Source organism: Hibiscus syriacus, unplaced genomic scaffold (assembly GCF_006381635.1).
Source record: "Hibiscus syriacus cultivar Baekdansim isolate YM2019G1 unplaced genomic scaffold, ASM638163v2 tig00112609_pilon, whole genome shotgun sequence".
Taxonomy (NCBI): Eukaryota; Viridiplantae; Streptophyta; class Magnoliopsida; order Malvales; family Malvaceae; genus Hibiscus; species Hibiscus syriacus.
Window position 1 is genome coordinate 547,601 of NW_024063367.1, and position 16,186 is coordinate 563,786.

Genomic DNA, 16,186 nt, shown 5'->3' on the forward strand with positions numbered 1-16,186 from the left:
ATATTTCTTAGATCCTTGATAATTTTAAAATTAAATAAATTATATGTAACTTTAATTTTAAATTAATGACTTAATAATTAGACCACGATCCTATTTTATTTTTTTATGTTTAACCCTTAAAGTTTCATCATAGCTCTGTCTCTGAGATGCTGAAAATGCTTCGCTTGTGTTAGAAGAAGGGTCAAACCCTTGGACCCCTTGTATAAGCGTCTAGCCACTCGATCACTAAGTTAGGTTGATAATTTTCATAATTCCATTAAAATTAATATTTAAATTAAATTGTATTATCAATTTAAAATTAATTAATTTTACTAGAAGGTAGATTCAAACCCAAAACCCATAGGGTCAGACAATTAATCATTGAGATAAGATGGAAAATTTGTACTATTCCACTAACATTAATATTTAATTTAAACAATATTATTATTTTAATATTAAAATTTTGTTTGAGATTATTGAACTTGAAATGCTCATGGTTAATATTTAATCACTGAACCAAGTAATATAATTTTTAAATTTTTTAATCAGACTAATATGTAATTTAAAATATAAAAAAAAAAAAAAATAAATTAGAATTATTTTCCTCCTCTATCAAGGATTAAAATAAATTAATTAAAAATTATTTCTTTGAAATTAATATTAAATATTTTAAAAATTTACTTTATAACATTTATTTTAAATAAAGTATAAAATAAAAATACTACATTCAAAATAATATATAATACGATTATTATTAAATCATTAAGTTCTTATGTCAATTATGAGAAGCTATGTTGTAACAAAACAATGTTATGAGGTTGTATTTCATTTCATTCGAAGCGAATACAATTTCCTTTAAAAATAATTCAAAAGAAAAGGTGGTGATTTACTTAGAAATCATATCTTGGAACACCTTGCTTCATCCCTATCCCTATCGTGCAATCAGGAAAATCATCAGATATTTCATGAATTACATCCGTGGAAATGTAGTGCTGCACGACCAACACCGATGCATTCAAGGCAAAGTTCGAAGACACCAATGTATCTCCTAATGCCCCGAGCTCCGGGCAAGTACCCCAATCCGACAGTCCTTCGGTGATCGGAGACTTAGCTTCCCCTTGTCTTCTCCCTACTACGTACAAATCGAACACATTATCGCCCAATGCTCTGATCCCTGCTATGGTTTCTTCTCCGTTGTGGACAGTCATTTCAGCGTAACGTATAACGCTATTTTCCATCGCCTTCACCTTTAATTCTTCAATGTATTCGTAGTCGGTCAGCTTTTCTCGTTTAATACTGGTGTTGCTTTGTAGGGTCGGGTCCGTTGTATCTTCTCCGGGGAAAAATCTTGCCACGGTTAGGTTTACAGTAGGGTGACCGGCCATCCTACAAGCATAGGCTAATGCCTCTCGATCATCAGGGCCGCCTACGAATAACATGGCGATTCGACAAGTGTAGTTGCCGGAGGATTTATCGTGTGATTCAAAGACTTTCGAGCTGATCCCTCGGTCAACGAGCATGGCCACGGAGCACGGTGTGCTCATTAACACGTTGTTGTTCACGTTAGCGTAACTTGAGTTGCTGGCTCCCATATGACCGTCGGCTTTCACTTCCTTATGGAATGGTAGGAGAATGAGGTTGACGCATTTGTCTTCCGCGAGACTACATATGTCGACATGCATGGTGGCATAGGGGGATATGACCGACATCGTATGGACCGTCACCGCATCTTCGTCGTTTGATTTCTCGAAGTTCTTGAACGCACGGATGATGTTGGTCTTCTCTGTTTTCGCCCGGTTGAAACGACCGCCCTCGTCCTGGTTGCCCTCGTTGTGAACAATGAGCATCGCTGTGCTGGCTCGTTTCGAGAGCTCAATGAGATGGGTGCCGAAGACGGAGAGAGGAGACCCTTTGGTGCCATGGGAAAGGTTGAGAATACTAAGGGTTCCCATTACATTTCGCATGGAGTGGACACATGCAAGGATCCTTAACTCTGTGTCTGGTTCCGACCCTTTGATGCTCCGATTCACGTGTGTCACGGTTTTCTTCGATGGCTTGTTGACAAATGCGATTATTGGTTCTATCAAACACGACATCACAAGCACTGCGAGCATCATCAATGGAAATGTCTGGTTGTTCAAAGCCTGCATACACGAATCATAAAGATTTGTTTCGTAATTTGCTGAAATCAAGGTCAAATTATGAATAGAAAAAGAAGCAAAAGAAGAAGAAGATACCTTTATGTTGCGGCCTGTATTAAGGATGATGAGGCTTAACACACCTTTGGTATTCATAAGCAACCCTAGGACCATACTGTCTGTACATGACATCTTGTAGTGTAATGAAACCAGGAAAACACTGACAACCTTTGCAGCACAAGACAAGACGATGACAAGAAACACCATGATCCAAGAGGTATTATCGAACAATACGGCAGATCGGATCGTAGTCCATTGATCAAGAAGAAGAGAGGCATCAAGATCCAGTTCACGAAATCGTTAAGCTTCTCCACAACCCTGGTCCTCACCGCCTCCTCTTGCGGTAAAATAGCACCGAACATGAAGGCACCCACGATAGAATTCGAGCCGCAAGCATCAGTGGTGAGTCCGCAGAGTAAAATCCCCGCCATGATGAACCATATATGTGTGTCGCTGAGGACTTCACCTTCCGAAGTACGTTCGATCAACCAAGCGAAAGCCGGACGGAGTGCGAAAACGCATACCAGTACGAAAACAACCGTAGCGAGTATGGTTTTGTATTTTTGGCCGTTGAAGATCGATATCGCAGTGATAAGGAGAAGCCACGAGAACAAATCGGAGAGAATGGCGGAACTCATGGCTATCTTGCTGATATTTGTGCGGAGGAGCTTGAGGTCGGCGAGGATCCGAGTAAGATCAGGGAGGTTGGTGGATGTCAACGCGATGGCCCAGAACAACGATCCCCTTCTATCGAAATATTCGTTTTCTTTTATCGCCATGAAATACAAGCCAAAACCGAGAAGAAGCGGGAATATAATGCCGGCGGCGGTGACACTTATCACTTGGGCCCCCGATTGCTTAATGAGGGAAAAATCCATCTCTAAACCAACCAAAAACACGTAATACGTCAATGCCAAGTTTGCAAATGTCTCGAGCACCATTATCGTTTTGTGAGGTATGACATACTTTCTCGAGAATTGAGTTTCTGCAAACAATGTCGGGCCTAACATCACGCCGCACTGCATGTACATGAAAACCAATACAATCAAACAATATACACACACACACACTTACATTTACATAATACATATATATTATACTCACTATGATATGGGCGACAATAGGAGGCTGGCGGAGGGGCCTGAGGACGAGCAATAGGAGTCGATCAAGGAAAAGAACAATGAAAAGCTGGGTTAGCAAGAAAGGGAGAGAAGTGTTCAAGGAGCTATGATCTCGCCATAAAGGATCATCGTTTGAATTCTCCACGTAATAACATGCTTCGATGACTTCGTTTGTTTTCTTTATTACGTAGTGATCGTCGGAAGCATTCATGTTGACGACGATACGTCGTCAATCTTCCGACGATTGGAAGATTCAAAATATTCGTCTATGAAAAATGAAATTAAGAATTAATGGGAGGGAGATTAGGGTTAATATAACTGATTTTATGGTTTATATTTGGTAGCTATTTTCCTACGGTATAGGGTTTGTTTTATGCAATTTGTCAAATACAATTCACTATTATACCAATAGATAAAATTCGGTAATTATTTTTCTAAAAAAGAATTCAGTTTTAGGTTACTTTTAAGATCTATATTTTGTACTTTAATTAAGATTTGTATATATATATATATATATATAATGTTTTTTTTGGTTATACGAACAAAATTAGGATGGATTGCTGTGTAGTTAATGAACGCATATTAATTAAATTTCGTGACACTTAAAAGACGTATTTGTACATCATAGGATCGTTGTATAAAAATATACTTATCTTGATAATTATTCGCAAGTGTAACTATAAGAAATGTTAATTCTTTAGACATGCATTATTAATATAACATTTTTAAATAGTTTGGATGATTACATTAACATAACATAATTATATTATAAATATTTATGTCGTGTTTGGTAGTATAAATTATAATTATATGTATAAATTTAAATTTTAAAATCTTATTAATTATAAAATTAAAGAGTACAATTATATATGTAATTACATTAATTCAAATTCTATTTAAGAATCGAAGAGTAATAGGGATTATCAATTATGATGAGTATCCAAACATTCAAAAAAAATCATTAAAGGGTAATCCAATTACTTTTTTTTTGTTGGAAAGAGTTAATCCAATTACTTTCAACATCCATCAAAGTATAATTTAACGAAAATCAAGAGTTATTGTTTTTTTTTCTCAAAAAAGTTTAGGCTAGGAATGGTTCTTTTAGTCTAGGATCAGGACATACTTAAAACCAAATTGAAATTTACATAGGAATTTATAAATTAACCAAAAAAATACGGTTGTAAGAATTAATAATCTCTAATAACATGAAAATATATATTATCACTAATGATTACTTAATTAATGATTTACATTTTAAAAAATGAATGCAAAATGAGTGGAAGACGAGGTACCTCGATTTCTATGGTGGTGCCGTGATGAAGGTCCTTGGAGTTCCACACCTGGTGTGTTTCCTTAGTGGTGTGGGGCTTGATTCTGAAGATGTGGAGTAATAATGGGCAATGGAGGTGTTGATATGCCTGCCTTGCATTTAGGGTTAACCAATCCCAACAGCATGGGCGGCGTGCTCTTGTGATGCCCGACACTCTAGACAAAATTTTGTTAAATATGTTTTCAGTCACTTTCTTCTTTTGGTACAATGTCGTGATAAGGTTCTGAAAAACCAACATGCTAGATTTCTTTCCTAAACACTCATGAACTTGCTCAACAATTATTCGACCAACATCAATTGAATGAGTAACCATAATATAATGTAATAACATTAGATGATGAAGGGTTACCGTTGTGTTATGGGCAGTCAACATGAGCTTATGTTTCATGAAGTGGTTTCGTAATTTCACGCGAGGTTGGAGACTCCCGTTTGATAGAATAATGACTAGTTTGATTGCCATTCCAGTTGGTGTTCAGAAAACACAAATCATATAGTATCCCATCATATATTGCACTATCAGCTTCCTTATCAAAATCCACATGCTGACTACAACACCCTGTAAAAGAAAATAGTGATTAATCACAAATGGTGTAAACGAATATATTTACTCTAACAAAGATGTCATGTTGGTTTAATTTTGAGATGTGTTGAAAATATTTTGATATTTCGATATAACAAATAAATAAATGAATTTTAAGATTTTCCAAAAAGATTTTCTAAGTATATTCGATATAATTATTCGAATATCAAAATATTACTCCAAATCTTTCAAAAGTCATTTTAATCCTTACTCAAGTGTAAAATTAAGTTTTAATCTTAAAATTATTTCAAAATAATTTTACAAAGTATTTTGAACCGTTTCAAAGCCAAAAATTCCAGAATGTCCAGAGGGAACCGATTCCCCACCAAGGGGGTACCGATTCTCCCTTGAATGGTTTGACTCCGAGAAAAAAAGAATGCTCAGAGGGAACCGATTCCCCATGAGGGGGTACCGATTCCCCCCACGCTCTAAGCTGTTGTATTAATGGTTTTCACACTTAAACGGCTCCATTGACTCCACTAATCATCCCCAACGTTTAGAATCAATTGAGGGAGTATTTAAGCAAGTTCTGAAGCCTTTGATCAACAAGAAATAATAGAGAAACAAGAGAGAAAGCATCAAACACCAAGTTTGTACAAATCAAACCAATTTTCCTTTCAATATTCATTTTGCTTTCAAGAACACCATTTGTGCTCATTTGTAATTATTTTTGAGTGTTCTTTTCTTGTTGTACAAACATCTTACCTTGTGTGGTTTTCCTTGTAAGTTTGCAAATTTGTGTATTTCTCTTTGAAAAAGAGTGTGCTCAAGAATTTGGGGTATAATTCTTGAGGGAGTTGTAAGGTTACTCTTTGTCCTCAAAAGAAAGAATAAATTAGTGAATTTGTTGGAAAATCCTTAGTGTGGATAGCTAAGGTAGTAGACGTAGACTTTGGTTGAGAAAGTCGAACCACTCTAAATCGTTGTGCAAATATTTTCAATTTTCTGCAAAAGCTTCCACCAAAATTTAATTGCCAATTCACCCCCCTCTTGGCCATTTCCATCAATCAATTAACTCAACAATTGGCATCAGAGCCTCACTCATTTGAAGGTTTAATCACCTCTTGAGTCGATCCGGGAATAGTTAAATCGATAAAGATGATGTCTACTTCCTGTTCATTCTCCATAGAAGAATCCATACCTATTGACGTGCCTCCACACTTCAATGAACAAATTACGTCATTGGAAGAGGTGTATGATGATATTCATCAAAGCATTTGATATGGAAGCTTGGATGATAATCAAAAAAGGATATTCCTCTCCTACTAAGAAGGCAAAGAAGTGGAGTGTTCAAGAACGGAAGGAAGCTCAACAAAACTCAAAGGCTATGCACATGGTGTGTTGTGAAATTAATCCTAATGTATATGAAGGAGTTTCTTCTTGTTCAAGTGCCAAAGAAATGTGAGGTAAGCTTAAGGAGATCTATAGAGACAAGGAAGAAGAAGAACCAATAAAAGTGATGTCTCTATTAGCTCTCACAGAGCCAAAGGTATCTTCTAACTCAAATATATCAAATTCAAAATCTTTTAATGAGTTACAAGATGCTTATGATAAATTATTTTCGGAGTTTGAGACCATGAACTCCAAATACAATAAATTGATTTCTAATTTATTGCTAAAAATGATATTCTTTTGAAAGCTAAAACAAACTTGGAAAATCAAAATGACAACACAACAACAACAAAACCCAATTCTCATATGCAATGGGGTAAGGGGGAGGTAGGGTAGTAGGCTGTCCCCAACGCCAGGTTGAGAGTAGCTTCCGTGGAAGACCTCCGGCAGTCAGAAAATTAAAAATATAGATAAAATGCAATGCATGTATAAATAAATACATAAATACATAGTTGAACAGTATTCATATGCATACATTAATATCATTAATATCATATGCGCGTTTGTACTTGGGCAGTAATCCCTGCAAATAAATCCATACGAAAAAATCTCTGCATATAGACAGAAACGTAAGACCCGACTAAATTTAAAAGTGAAGAGAATGTTACACAGAAGTCAACGAAAGCAAGCAGTTCTAAGCCTTCATAAATACCAATAACAGAAACGTATAAAAAGTAGAAGTTACCCACACTACTCGACTACCCTAGTTTTGAGTCTCCATACTTTCCTATCAGAGGTCATGTCCTCGGTAAGGGCTAAATCCATCAAATCAGATCTCAAGCAGTCTTCCCACTTCCACCTTGGTCGACCTCGCCTTCTGGCACCGTCGACTGTAATCGACTCTACCCTCCTGAACGCATCCGACGGTAGTCGCCTAAAGACATGCTCAAACCACCGTAGTCTTCCCTCCCTCAATTTTTGGGAAACAGGCACCACCCCCAAGGACATCCTAATAGCAGAGTTTGTTGTCATATCCCACAGAGTCCTACCGCATGTCCATCGAAGCATTCTCATTTTTGCGGCCTCTATCCTCCTTACATGATCCTTCTTGGTTGCCCAACATTCTGATCCATACAGCAGTGCTGGTCTTATTGCCATTCTATAAAATTTTCCCTTAAGTTTTAGAGGCACCTTCTTGTCACACAAAACTCCAGTAGCGGCCCTCCACTTTAGCCATCCCGCCTTTATACGGTGTGTAACGTCATCTTCTACACCCCCATCTTTATGTATCATAGACCCTAGGTACTTGAAACAATCCTTTGAGGGGAGAACGTGTCCTTCTATGCATACTTCTACATCTTCTTCGTTTTGGTCCCCACTGAAGTTTGAACATAAATACTCTGACTTTTCAATATTGATCCTTAGACCTTTTTCTTCCAAAGCAGTCTTCCAGGTAGCCAGTCTACTATTTAACTCAGATTTTGTTTCAACAACTAGGACAATGTCGTCAGCGAAAAGCATACACCATGGTACACTATCAGGTGTCGCACAATAGATGTCGTCCATAATCAAGGCGAAGATGTAAGGGCTAAGAGCTGACCCCTGGTGGAGTCTGATTTCCACTGGGAATGCCTCGGTGTCGCCAACTGTAGTCCTGACGTGTGTAGTAGATCTACAATACATATCACGAATCGGCTGGATATAAGTAGTTGAGATCCGTCTCGTTTCCAAAGTCTTCCAGATCGTATCTCGGGGAACGCTATCATAAGCCTTCTCAAGGTCAATGAATGCCATGTGAAGATCTCTAGACTTTTCCGTATATTTCTCCATAAGTTGTCGAAGTAGATGAATCGCCTCCGTGGTAGACCTACCTGGCATAAAGCCAAATTGGTTTTTCGAAACCCTAGTAACTTGTCTCAACCTAACCTCTATTACCCTTTCCCATAGCTTCATGGTATGACTGAGTAGTTTAATACCTCTGTAGTTACCACAATGTTGGGGATCTCCTTTATTCTTATAGATTGGTATCACCGTGGACTCTTTCCACTCCTCTGGCATCTTGGCAGTCTCTAAAATAATATTAAAGATGTTGGTCAACCACTTAACTCCCTCTTCTCCTAGGGCCAACCATACAGTGATAGGAATTTGATCAGGACCGACAGCTTTGTCCCTTCCCATCTTTCTAAGAGCCATTTTGACTTCCTCAAACCCAATCCTACTTATAAGGCAGTCATTGGCCGTAGTATGATGGTCGGCTGACCCATCAACGGTACTATCTCTACAGGGAGAGGCACCGTCATTAAATAAGCCAAAGAAGTAACTACCCCAAACCATCTTAATATCATGATCTTTCGCTAAAAGAACACCATTGTTGTCCTTAATAAACCTAATGCTACCTAGATCCTTTTTCTTATTCTCCCTAGATTTTGCAAGCCTAAATATGTCGTTTTGTCCATCCTTGGTGTCTAATCTCTTGTACATTTCCTCGTATGCCTTATCCTTTGCTTTAGCCACCGTTTTCTTGGCTTCCCGCTTTGCCTCCTTGTATCTTTGTTTAGCGCTCGACCTTTCTTCGTCGTCATTGCATTGTAGAAACTCCTTGAAGCAAGTTTGCTTTGTCTTCACCTTAGTTTGGACTTCGTCGTTCCACCACCACGATTCTTTATGTTCCTTGGCCTTCCCTGTCGACAACCCCAGGGTTTTTTCCCATCTCTCTGATGGAATTTGCCATATTTTTCCATAACAAATCTGCATTATTTGAGTTTGTAGTTCCAAAACCTGTATTAGACAAAACCTTACTCCTAAAGTCATCAGCTGTCGCTCCATGTAACTTCTTCCAAAGGATCCTAGGTTACCCAGTTTAGCCCTCCTATGAGTGCTCCGCCCGTGCGGTACGCAAACACAAAACCAATAATTTGTGTTGCGATGCGCATGCCTCTTCAGGGGACACCTTACAGTCAATGCAAGCCCATCGATCCCGATTTCGAACCAGGATGTAGTCGATTTGGGTACAATGTCCCCCGCTATGAAACGTAATCAAGTTCACATCTCTCTTATTAAATAAGGAGTTAGTGACCACCAAATCGTGTACAGTAGAAATTCAAGCAACGTACGTCCCTCATCGTTCCTGCTACCATATACGAAACCCCCATGAACACCGTCAAACCCGTCGGTTGCACTACCTATATGGCCATTGAAGTCTCCCCCTATGAAAACTCTTTGGTCCTCCGGAATGCTCCTAAGTACATCATCTAACTGATCTCAGAAGCAACGTTTCTCCCCCTCCCCTAGGCCAACGTATGGGGTGTACACTGAAAGGACATTCACCACTTTCTCTTCTATAATAACCTTAATCATCATGATCCTATCCCGGTATCTACAAACTTCAACTACATTTTCCTTGAGCCTAGAGGATACCAAGATACCCACCCCATTTCTAGCTTTATCTACGCCTGAATACCACAACTTGTACCCATTACACTCTCTGGCGCGAGCCCCTTTCCACATAGTCTCCTAAAAACATGCAAAATCTATTTTCCTATTATTAAGTTCGTCGGTCAGCTCTAGCAGCCTAGCATTTAATGTGCCTACATTCAACGAGCAAACTCTAAGTCTAGTCTCCTTGTCACCACTATATTGAGCCCTCCCCCTATACGCCCCATGGGCTCTAAAAGACGGGCATGACCTCAAGTAATCATCTATAGTCAAAGCTATGAGAAACTATGAAAAATGAAACCAAAGAAGACAGAAGATGCACCAGAAAAACTAGAGAATTGAGGGGTACTAAAAAGCCTAGTTGGTTACTAACTATTTTAATTTATTGTAGTAAAGTTTATTAACAATTATAAGATAAATTGTGTAATTAGGTTAATAATAATAATAATAAGTAAGTTTATTAACAATAATAAGGTTCAAACAAAGATCGACTGGAATAAAATATACGGGGGAAACAATATTAAAAGTACCTGATTCGTGGGTAATTTGAGCTTAAAAGAGAGAGCAAGCGAGAGAGAGAGAGAGGGTCTAAGAGTTTACTTTTCAAGTCTGGGTAATATCTTAAAAATCCAGAGACAGTTCTCAAGAGTAATGAACAAATCAAAAACAACTGGATCACCTAATTAACACATAAATATCACTGATTCATTCAAAATAGACCAAAATAAAAAGTCTTAAATCTCTACAAAACAAATTTAAACTACGAAGGCAAGCCGATCTAAAAGATTCACATACAACGGACAGATTTAGTAAGAGAAAGCGAGGAAAATATACTTAGACAAAAATAAAATAAAAGTAAAGAATAAACCCCCAAAAAGAGAGATCTTTTAGCTGGAAGCTGAAGAACACAAGTAGATCAACCACTTGTTTAGCAGTGACTGGAATATGGGTGTTAAAGGGGTCGATGGTTCTCGGTCGAGCATAGGGGAAATGGGGAGAGATCAGAAAAACTGTAAAATTGCTGGAAAATCAAAATGAAATGTTGATAAAGGAGTTAGAGCTTTCAAAAATAAAATCTGAAAACTTTGAAAAAGAAATTTCAAATTAAACAAACTTCTTCTAGAAATGAAAATGGATTTTGAAAATCAAAATGAAATCTTGAAGAAGGATTTAGAACTCTCAAAAATGAAATTTGAAAGTATTGAAAAAGAAAATTTCAATTTGAAAGATAAGCTTGAATGTTTAACAAGAGAAAAAGAGATAATTCTAAATAATTCATCTAGTTCAATAATGACAATATGTTCACATTGTCATTATCATGGTCATAAGGAACATACTTGTCCTTTAAAGAAAGGAAAATGATTTAAAATTAGACAAGTATGGGTTCCAAAAGGAACAAGAGGCATTGAAACTAATGTTCAAGGATACAAAGCAATTTGGATACCAAAATCTACTTAAATGTCTTTTGTAGGTGTGTGAGAGCAATGGTGATAAAGATGATGATATTCAAGATGCTCTAGCAACACATAAAAAGGGAATGGGTAACCTCTAAACTTAATGCTTTTATTATTTGGTTGCTCATTTAGTTTATGCATACATGAGGTTTTAAAATGTTGAATTATCTTTTATCTCATGTATGTTAAAAAAAATATTGTATGATGAACATGGTAATTTTTGGTAATGTTTTATAAACTTAGTTCATCATATTATTTTTTGGTCAAAATTGTTTTTAAAATGTAATTGATATCTCTTTAACAATTGATATCGATTTTTCAAGAACTTTGGTTTTGCAAAATTTTGACCTGAAATTTTTCTTAATGTTTATGCATAGATTTTTGTTTAAATATTATAAAGTTTTAATGCATAACATTTTCAAAAACTTTATGCATGTTCTCTTAATCTCTATACTCAACATTGCATAATGTTTTATATGTGAATGAGTTAAAAGCATAATCTTTTGAAAAATAAATTTGATAAAAGATACAATGTTTTATTTTAAATGATTGCAAAATTGATTGACATTGCATCTATTTTCGATTATGCTTGTTGGTCATAAAATAGGGATATATACATGATGCATTTAGATTTTATTGATATGACTTTTTTGTGCCTAGTTGCTAGGGATGAGCATGATAATTTGTTATGGCATAGGAAACTAGGACATGCTAGTATGAGTGTTTTGCAACGGTTAGTTCAAGGATAATTGGTTCGAGGGCTGCCTAAACTAAAATTTGATAATGATAAAATCTGTGATGCTTGTGCTAAAGGAAAACAAAAGCGAGTTTCTTTTAAATCCATTAATGATGTGTCAACTAGTAGAGTATTACAACTGATCCATATAGATCTTTTTGGGCCAACTAGGACTACTAGCTTGGGTGGAAAACAATATGCATTTGTCTTGGTAGATTACTATTCTAGATATACTTGGGTTCTATTCTTAAGTACTAAAGATGAAACATTAGAAAATTTCATCACATTTTCAAAAGTAATCCAAAACGAAAAAGGTTACTCTATCACTAGTGTTAGAAGTGATCATGACACTGAATTTGAAAATCTTGGATTTAATGAGTTTTGTAATTCTAATGGTATTAGCCATAATTTTTCAGCACCTAGAACCCCTCAACAAAATGGAGTTGTTGAGAGGAAAAATCAAACTTTAGAAGAAATGGCTAGAACCATGCTTTGTGAAAATAATTTGCCAAAATATTTTTGGGCGGAAGCCACAAATACCGCTTGTTATATTGTAAATCGAGTAATGATTAGGCCAATTTTAAAGAAAACTCCATATGAAATTTTCAAAAATAAAAAACCTAACATTAGCTATTTTCATCCTTTTGGATGTAAATGTTTTGTTTTAAACAACTATAAAGAAAACCTTGGCAAATTTGATGTTAAAAGTGATGAAGGAATTTTTCTGGGTTATTCCTTAAATTCTAAAGCTTATCGAGTATTTAATAAAATAACTTTAGTTGTAGAAGAGTCTAATCATGTTGTTTTCGATGATAATCTCATTCCAAGGAAGGATTCTTGTGTTAATGATAAATGTAGGTATTATAAATACAAATGAAGTTAGACATGACGTTGGAGAATCATCATCAAAGGAAGAAATGAAAGATGAGGAAACTCATGATCCTCTCGAGAATCCAACCATTGAAGAAAGGGAAGTATCTTATCCAAGATAGTACAACTATGTCAAGGATGGTGAGATTATAGGTGATCCATCCAAAGGGGTAACTACTCGATCTTCTCTTAGAAATATTTGTAATTATGTTGCATTTATCTCATGCATAGAGCCTAAGAATATTAAAGAAGCATTAAATGATGAAATTGGATTATGGCTATGCAAGAAGAGTTAAATCAATTTGAGAGAAGTAAAGTATGGGCATTAGTTGAAAGGCCTAGTAATAAATCTACTGTAGGTACTAGATGGGTATTTAGGAATAATCTTGATGAGAGTGGTAATATAGTGAGAAATAAGGCTAGACTTGTTGCTCAAGGGTATACTCAATAAGAGGGCATAGACTATGATGAAACATACGCTCCCGTAGTTAGGATGGAAGCAATTAGAACGTTATTAGCATTTGCATGTTTTCATGAATTTAAATTATATCAAATGGATGTTAAAATGCATTTTTAAATGGTTTTATAAAAGAAGTGTATGTGGAACAACCTCCAGGTTTTGAAGATTCAAAATTTCCGAATCATGTTCTTAAATTGACAAAAGCACTTTATGGTTTAAAACAAGCTCCTAGAGCTTGGTATGAAATATTATCAAACTTTTTAATTGAAAAAGGTTTTTCAAAAGGGAAGGTTGACACTACATTATTTTTAAAGCATAAAGGTAAAGATTTATTAGTAGTTCAAATTTATGTTGATGATATAATATTTGGTTCTACTAATGATGTTCTTTGCCAAGAATTTTCTAAGCTAATACAAAGCGAATTCGAAATGAGCATGATGGGGGAGCTCTCATTTTTCTTGGGACTCCAAATCAAGTAAAGAAAAGATGTCATCTTCATCAATCAAGCTAAGCACATCAAAGATATGCTCAAGAAATTTGGAGTGGAAAATGGCAAGCCTCATGACACTCCAATGAGCTCTTCAACAAAGCTTGACTTAGATGAAGGAGGTAAATGTGTAGATATTAAATTATATAGGTCAATGATTGGATCTTTACTTTATCTAACTGCAAGTAGACCAGACATTTTGTTTAGTGTCTGCTTATGTGCTAGATTTCAATCATGCCTTAAGGAATCACATTTACTAGCTGTTAAGAGAATCTTTAGATACCTTAAGGACACTCCTAGTTTAGGACTTTGGTATCCTAGAGACTCTAGCTTTAGCTTGCATGCTTTTTTTGATGCGGATTATGGAGGATGCAAATTAGATAGGAAAAGCACCTCCGGTAGTTGCCAATTCCTTGGAAATATGCTCATTTCTTAGTTTTCAAAGAAACAAAATTGTGTTGCATTATCTACCACTGAAGCGGAATACATTTCAGCCGGTAGTTGTTGTGCACAAGTTTTATGGATGAAACGACAACTTTTTGATTATGGAATTGAAGTAGGTACTATTCCTATTAAGTGTGACAATACTAGTGCTATTTGTCTCACTAAAAATCCCATCCAACACTCTAGAACTAAGCACATTGAAATTAGACATCACTTCATTAGAGACCATGTCGCTAAGGAAGATGTAGTTCTAGAATTTGTTGATACTTTGCACCAATTAGTGGATATTTTTACAAAACCCTTAGCTAAGGAAAGATTTTGGACACTTAGGAGAGAATTAGGTTTAACTGACCTATCTTCACTTAGTGTTTAAAAATAATTTTTAGCACTTTTAAGAATAAATGAAAAATGCTTAAAATAATATTTTTGATTGTATTCTTGTTATTAGTTAGGGGGAGTTTATGATTATTAGTAAAAATTAATTGTTTGTTCAAATGATGTTTAATGACAAATTTGATTGTTTGAACATAGTTAATTTTCGAAATATGAGTTGCCAATACCACTAGGATTAATTAATTTAGCACTATTGGATGTTTAAAATACAAAATTTTTAAATATTTGGCAGAGGGAATCGATACCCCCATAAGGGAACCGATTCCCCCTTTGAATGGGAATTCATTCTCTCAAAACCTCTCTTCTTTCTTAAACGTCGTTCATCCTCTCTTTCTCTCTAAATCTCCATTTTTGCCAAAATCATCAAATACAAGTCGAATTAGATCGTTCTTCAACTTCTAATCCTTGCAAACAATATCACATTCTCATAAAATCCAAATTTTCAAGGTAATATTTCAAAATCCTCTATTTCATTGATTTTTTAAATTAGGACTAGTTTTGATTAGTTCTAAGATGAACATTACATCGGGCATTGATTATATGATGATTTTACAACCAATTTCGTCAAAACACTCAATTTTTCAAAACTATCTTTAAATTTTGAAATAAAAAAATTGAAAATTGTTGTTTTAATTGATGTTTTTGATTCAATTATGTTTTCATAAAAACTATACGTATTATGATTTTCAAACATTATTTTCCAAATAGTTTTTCAAAACATTACCCTTTAGGATTTGGTTTAGAGAACCTTGAAATATTGAGGACTCATTTGAGTTTTGGGTTGATTATATTGCATACATGTGTTTAAATTTGCAGGTTACATATTCTATTCTGATTCTTAAACCATGTCAAATCCTAAACGACCTAGGACATTGTCTAGTAGCTCAAGTCAAAATTGACCTCTTATTACTCCACCCAATCCAAATAACCCAAATATGACCATTATGAACTCTTGTTTCAACGTACCTGGTTGTGGACAAGATCTATACCATATGTACCATACTTGTTTTGAGTCATATAAAATCTGGGAAGAGTGTATCTCTTCGATCCAAGCTATAGAAGATATTGACTTCCAATATCTTCATACTCTTAAATCCTAGAAGTTTGATAAACTCTTTAAACTCAAACCTTTGGTTTATCATCAATTAGTCGCATTTTTCTATTCCAATTTGGTATGTGTCCAAAACGAGCTCCGATATGAAACTATAGGAATTCGATCCTATCTTTTTGGACAATTCATTTTTATTGACTCTGGCACAATCGCTACCCATTTTGGACTAGATAACTCAGGTTTAATGAAAAAGAGACTGTGGATTCACCGTATAAGTCTAAGGATAGTGAGAGTACCCTAAGAACTCATCGTGATA

The 16,186-nt window shown here is 35.6% G+C and overlaps 1 protein-coding gene across 1 annotated transcript; it reads right to left on the bottom strand.

The window, feature by feature from the left end:
* Positions 1–865: 865 nt before the first annotated feature.
* On the bottom strand, positions 866–3,538 carry LOC120181932 (cation/H(+) antiporter 23, chloroplastic-like). The gene is given in 4 exon segments (XM_039186954.1): positions 866–2,123; positions 2,217–2,413; positions 2,416–3,196; positions 3,282–3,538. Coding segments are annotated over 4 exon segments (2,460 nt in total). The 5' UTR covers positions 3,510–3,538; the 3' UTR covers positions 866–869.
* Between the last annotated feature and the right edge of the window lie 12,648 nt (positions 3,539–16,186).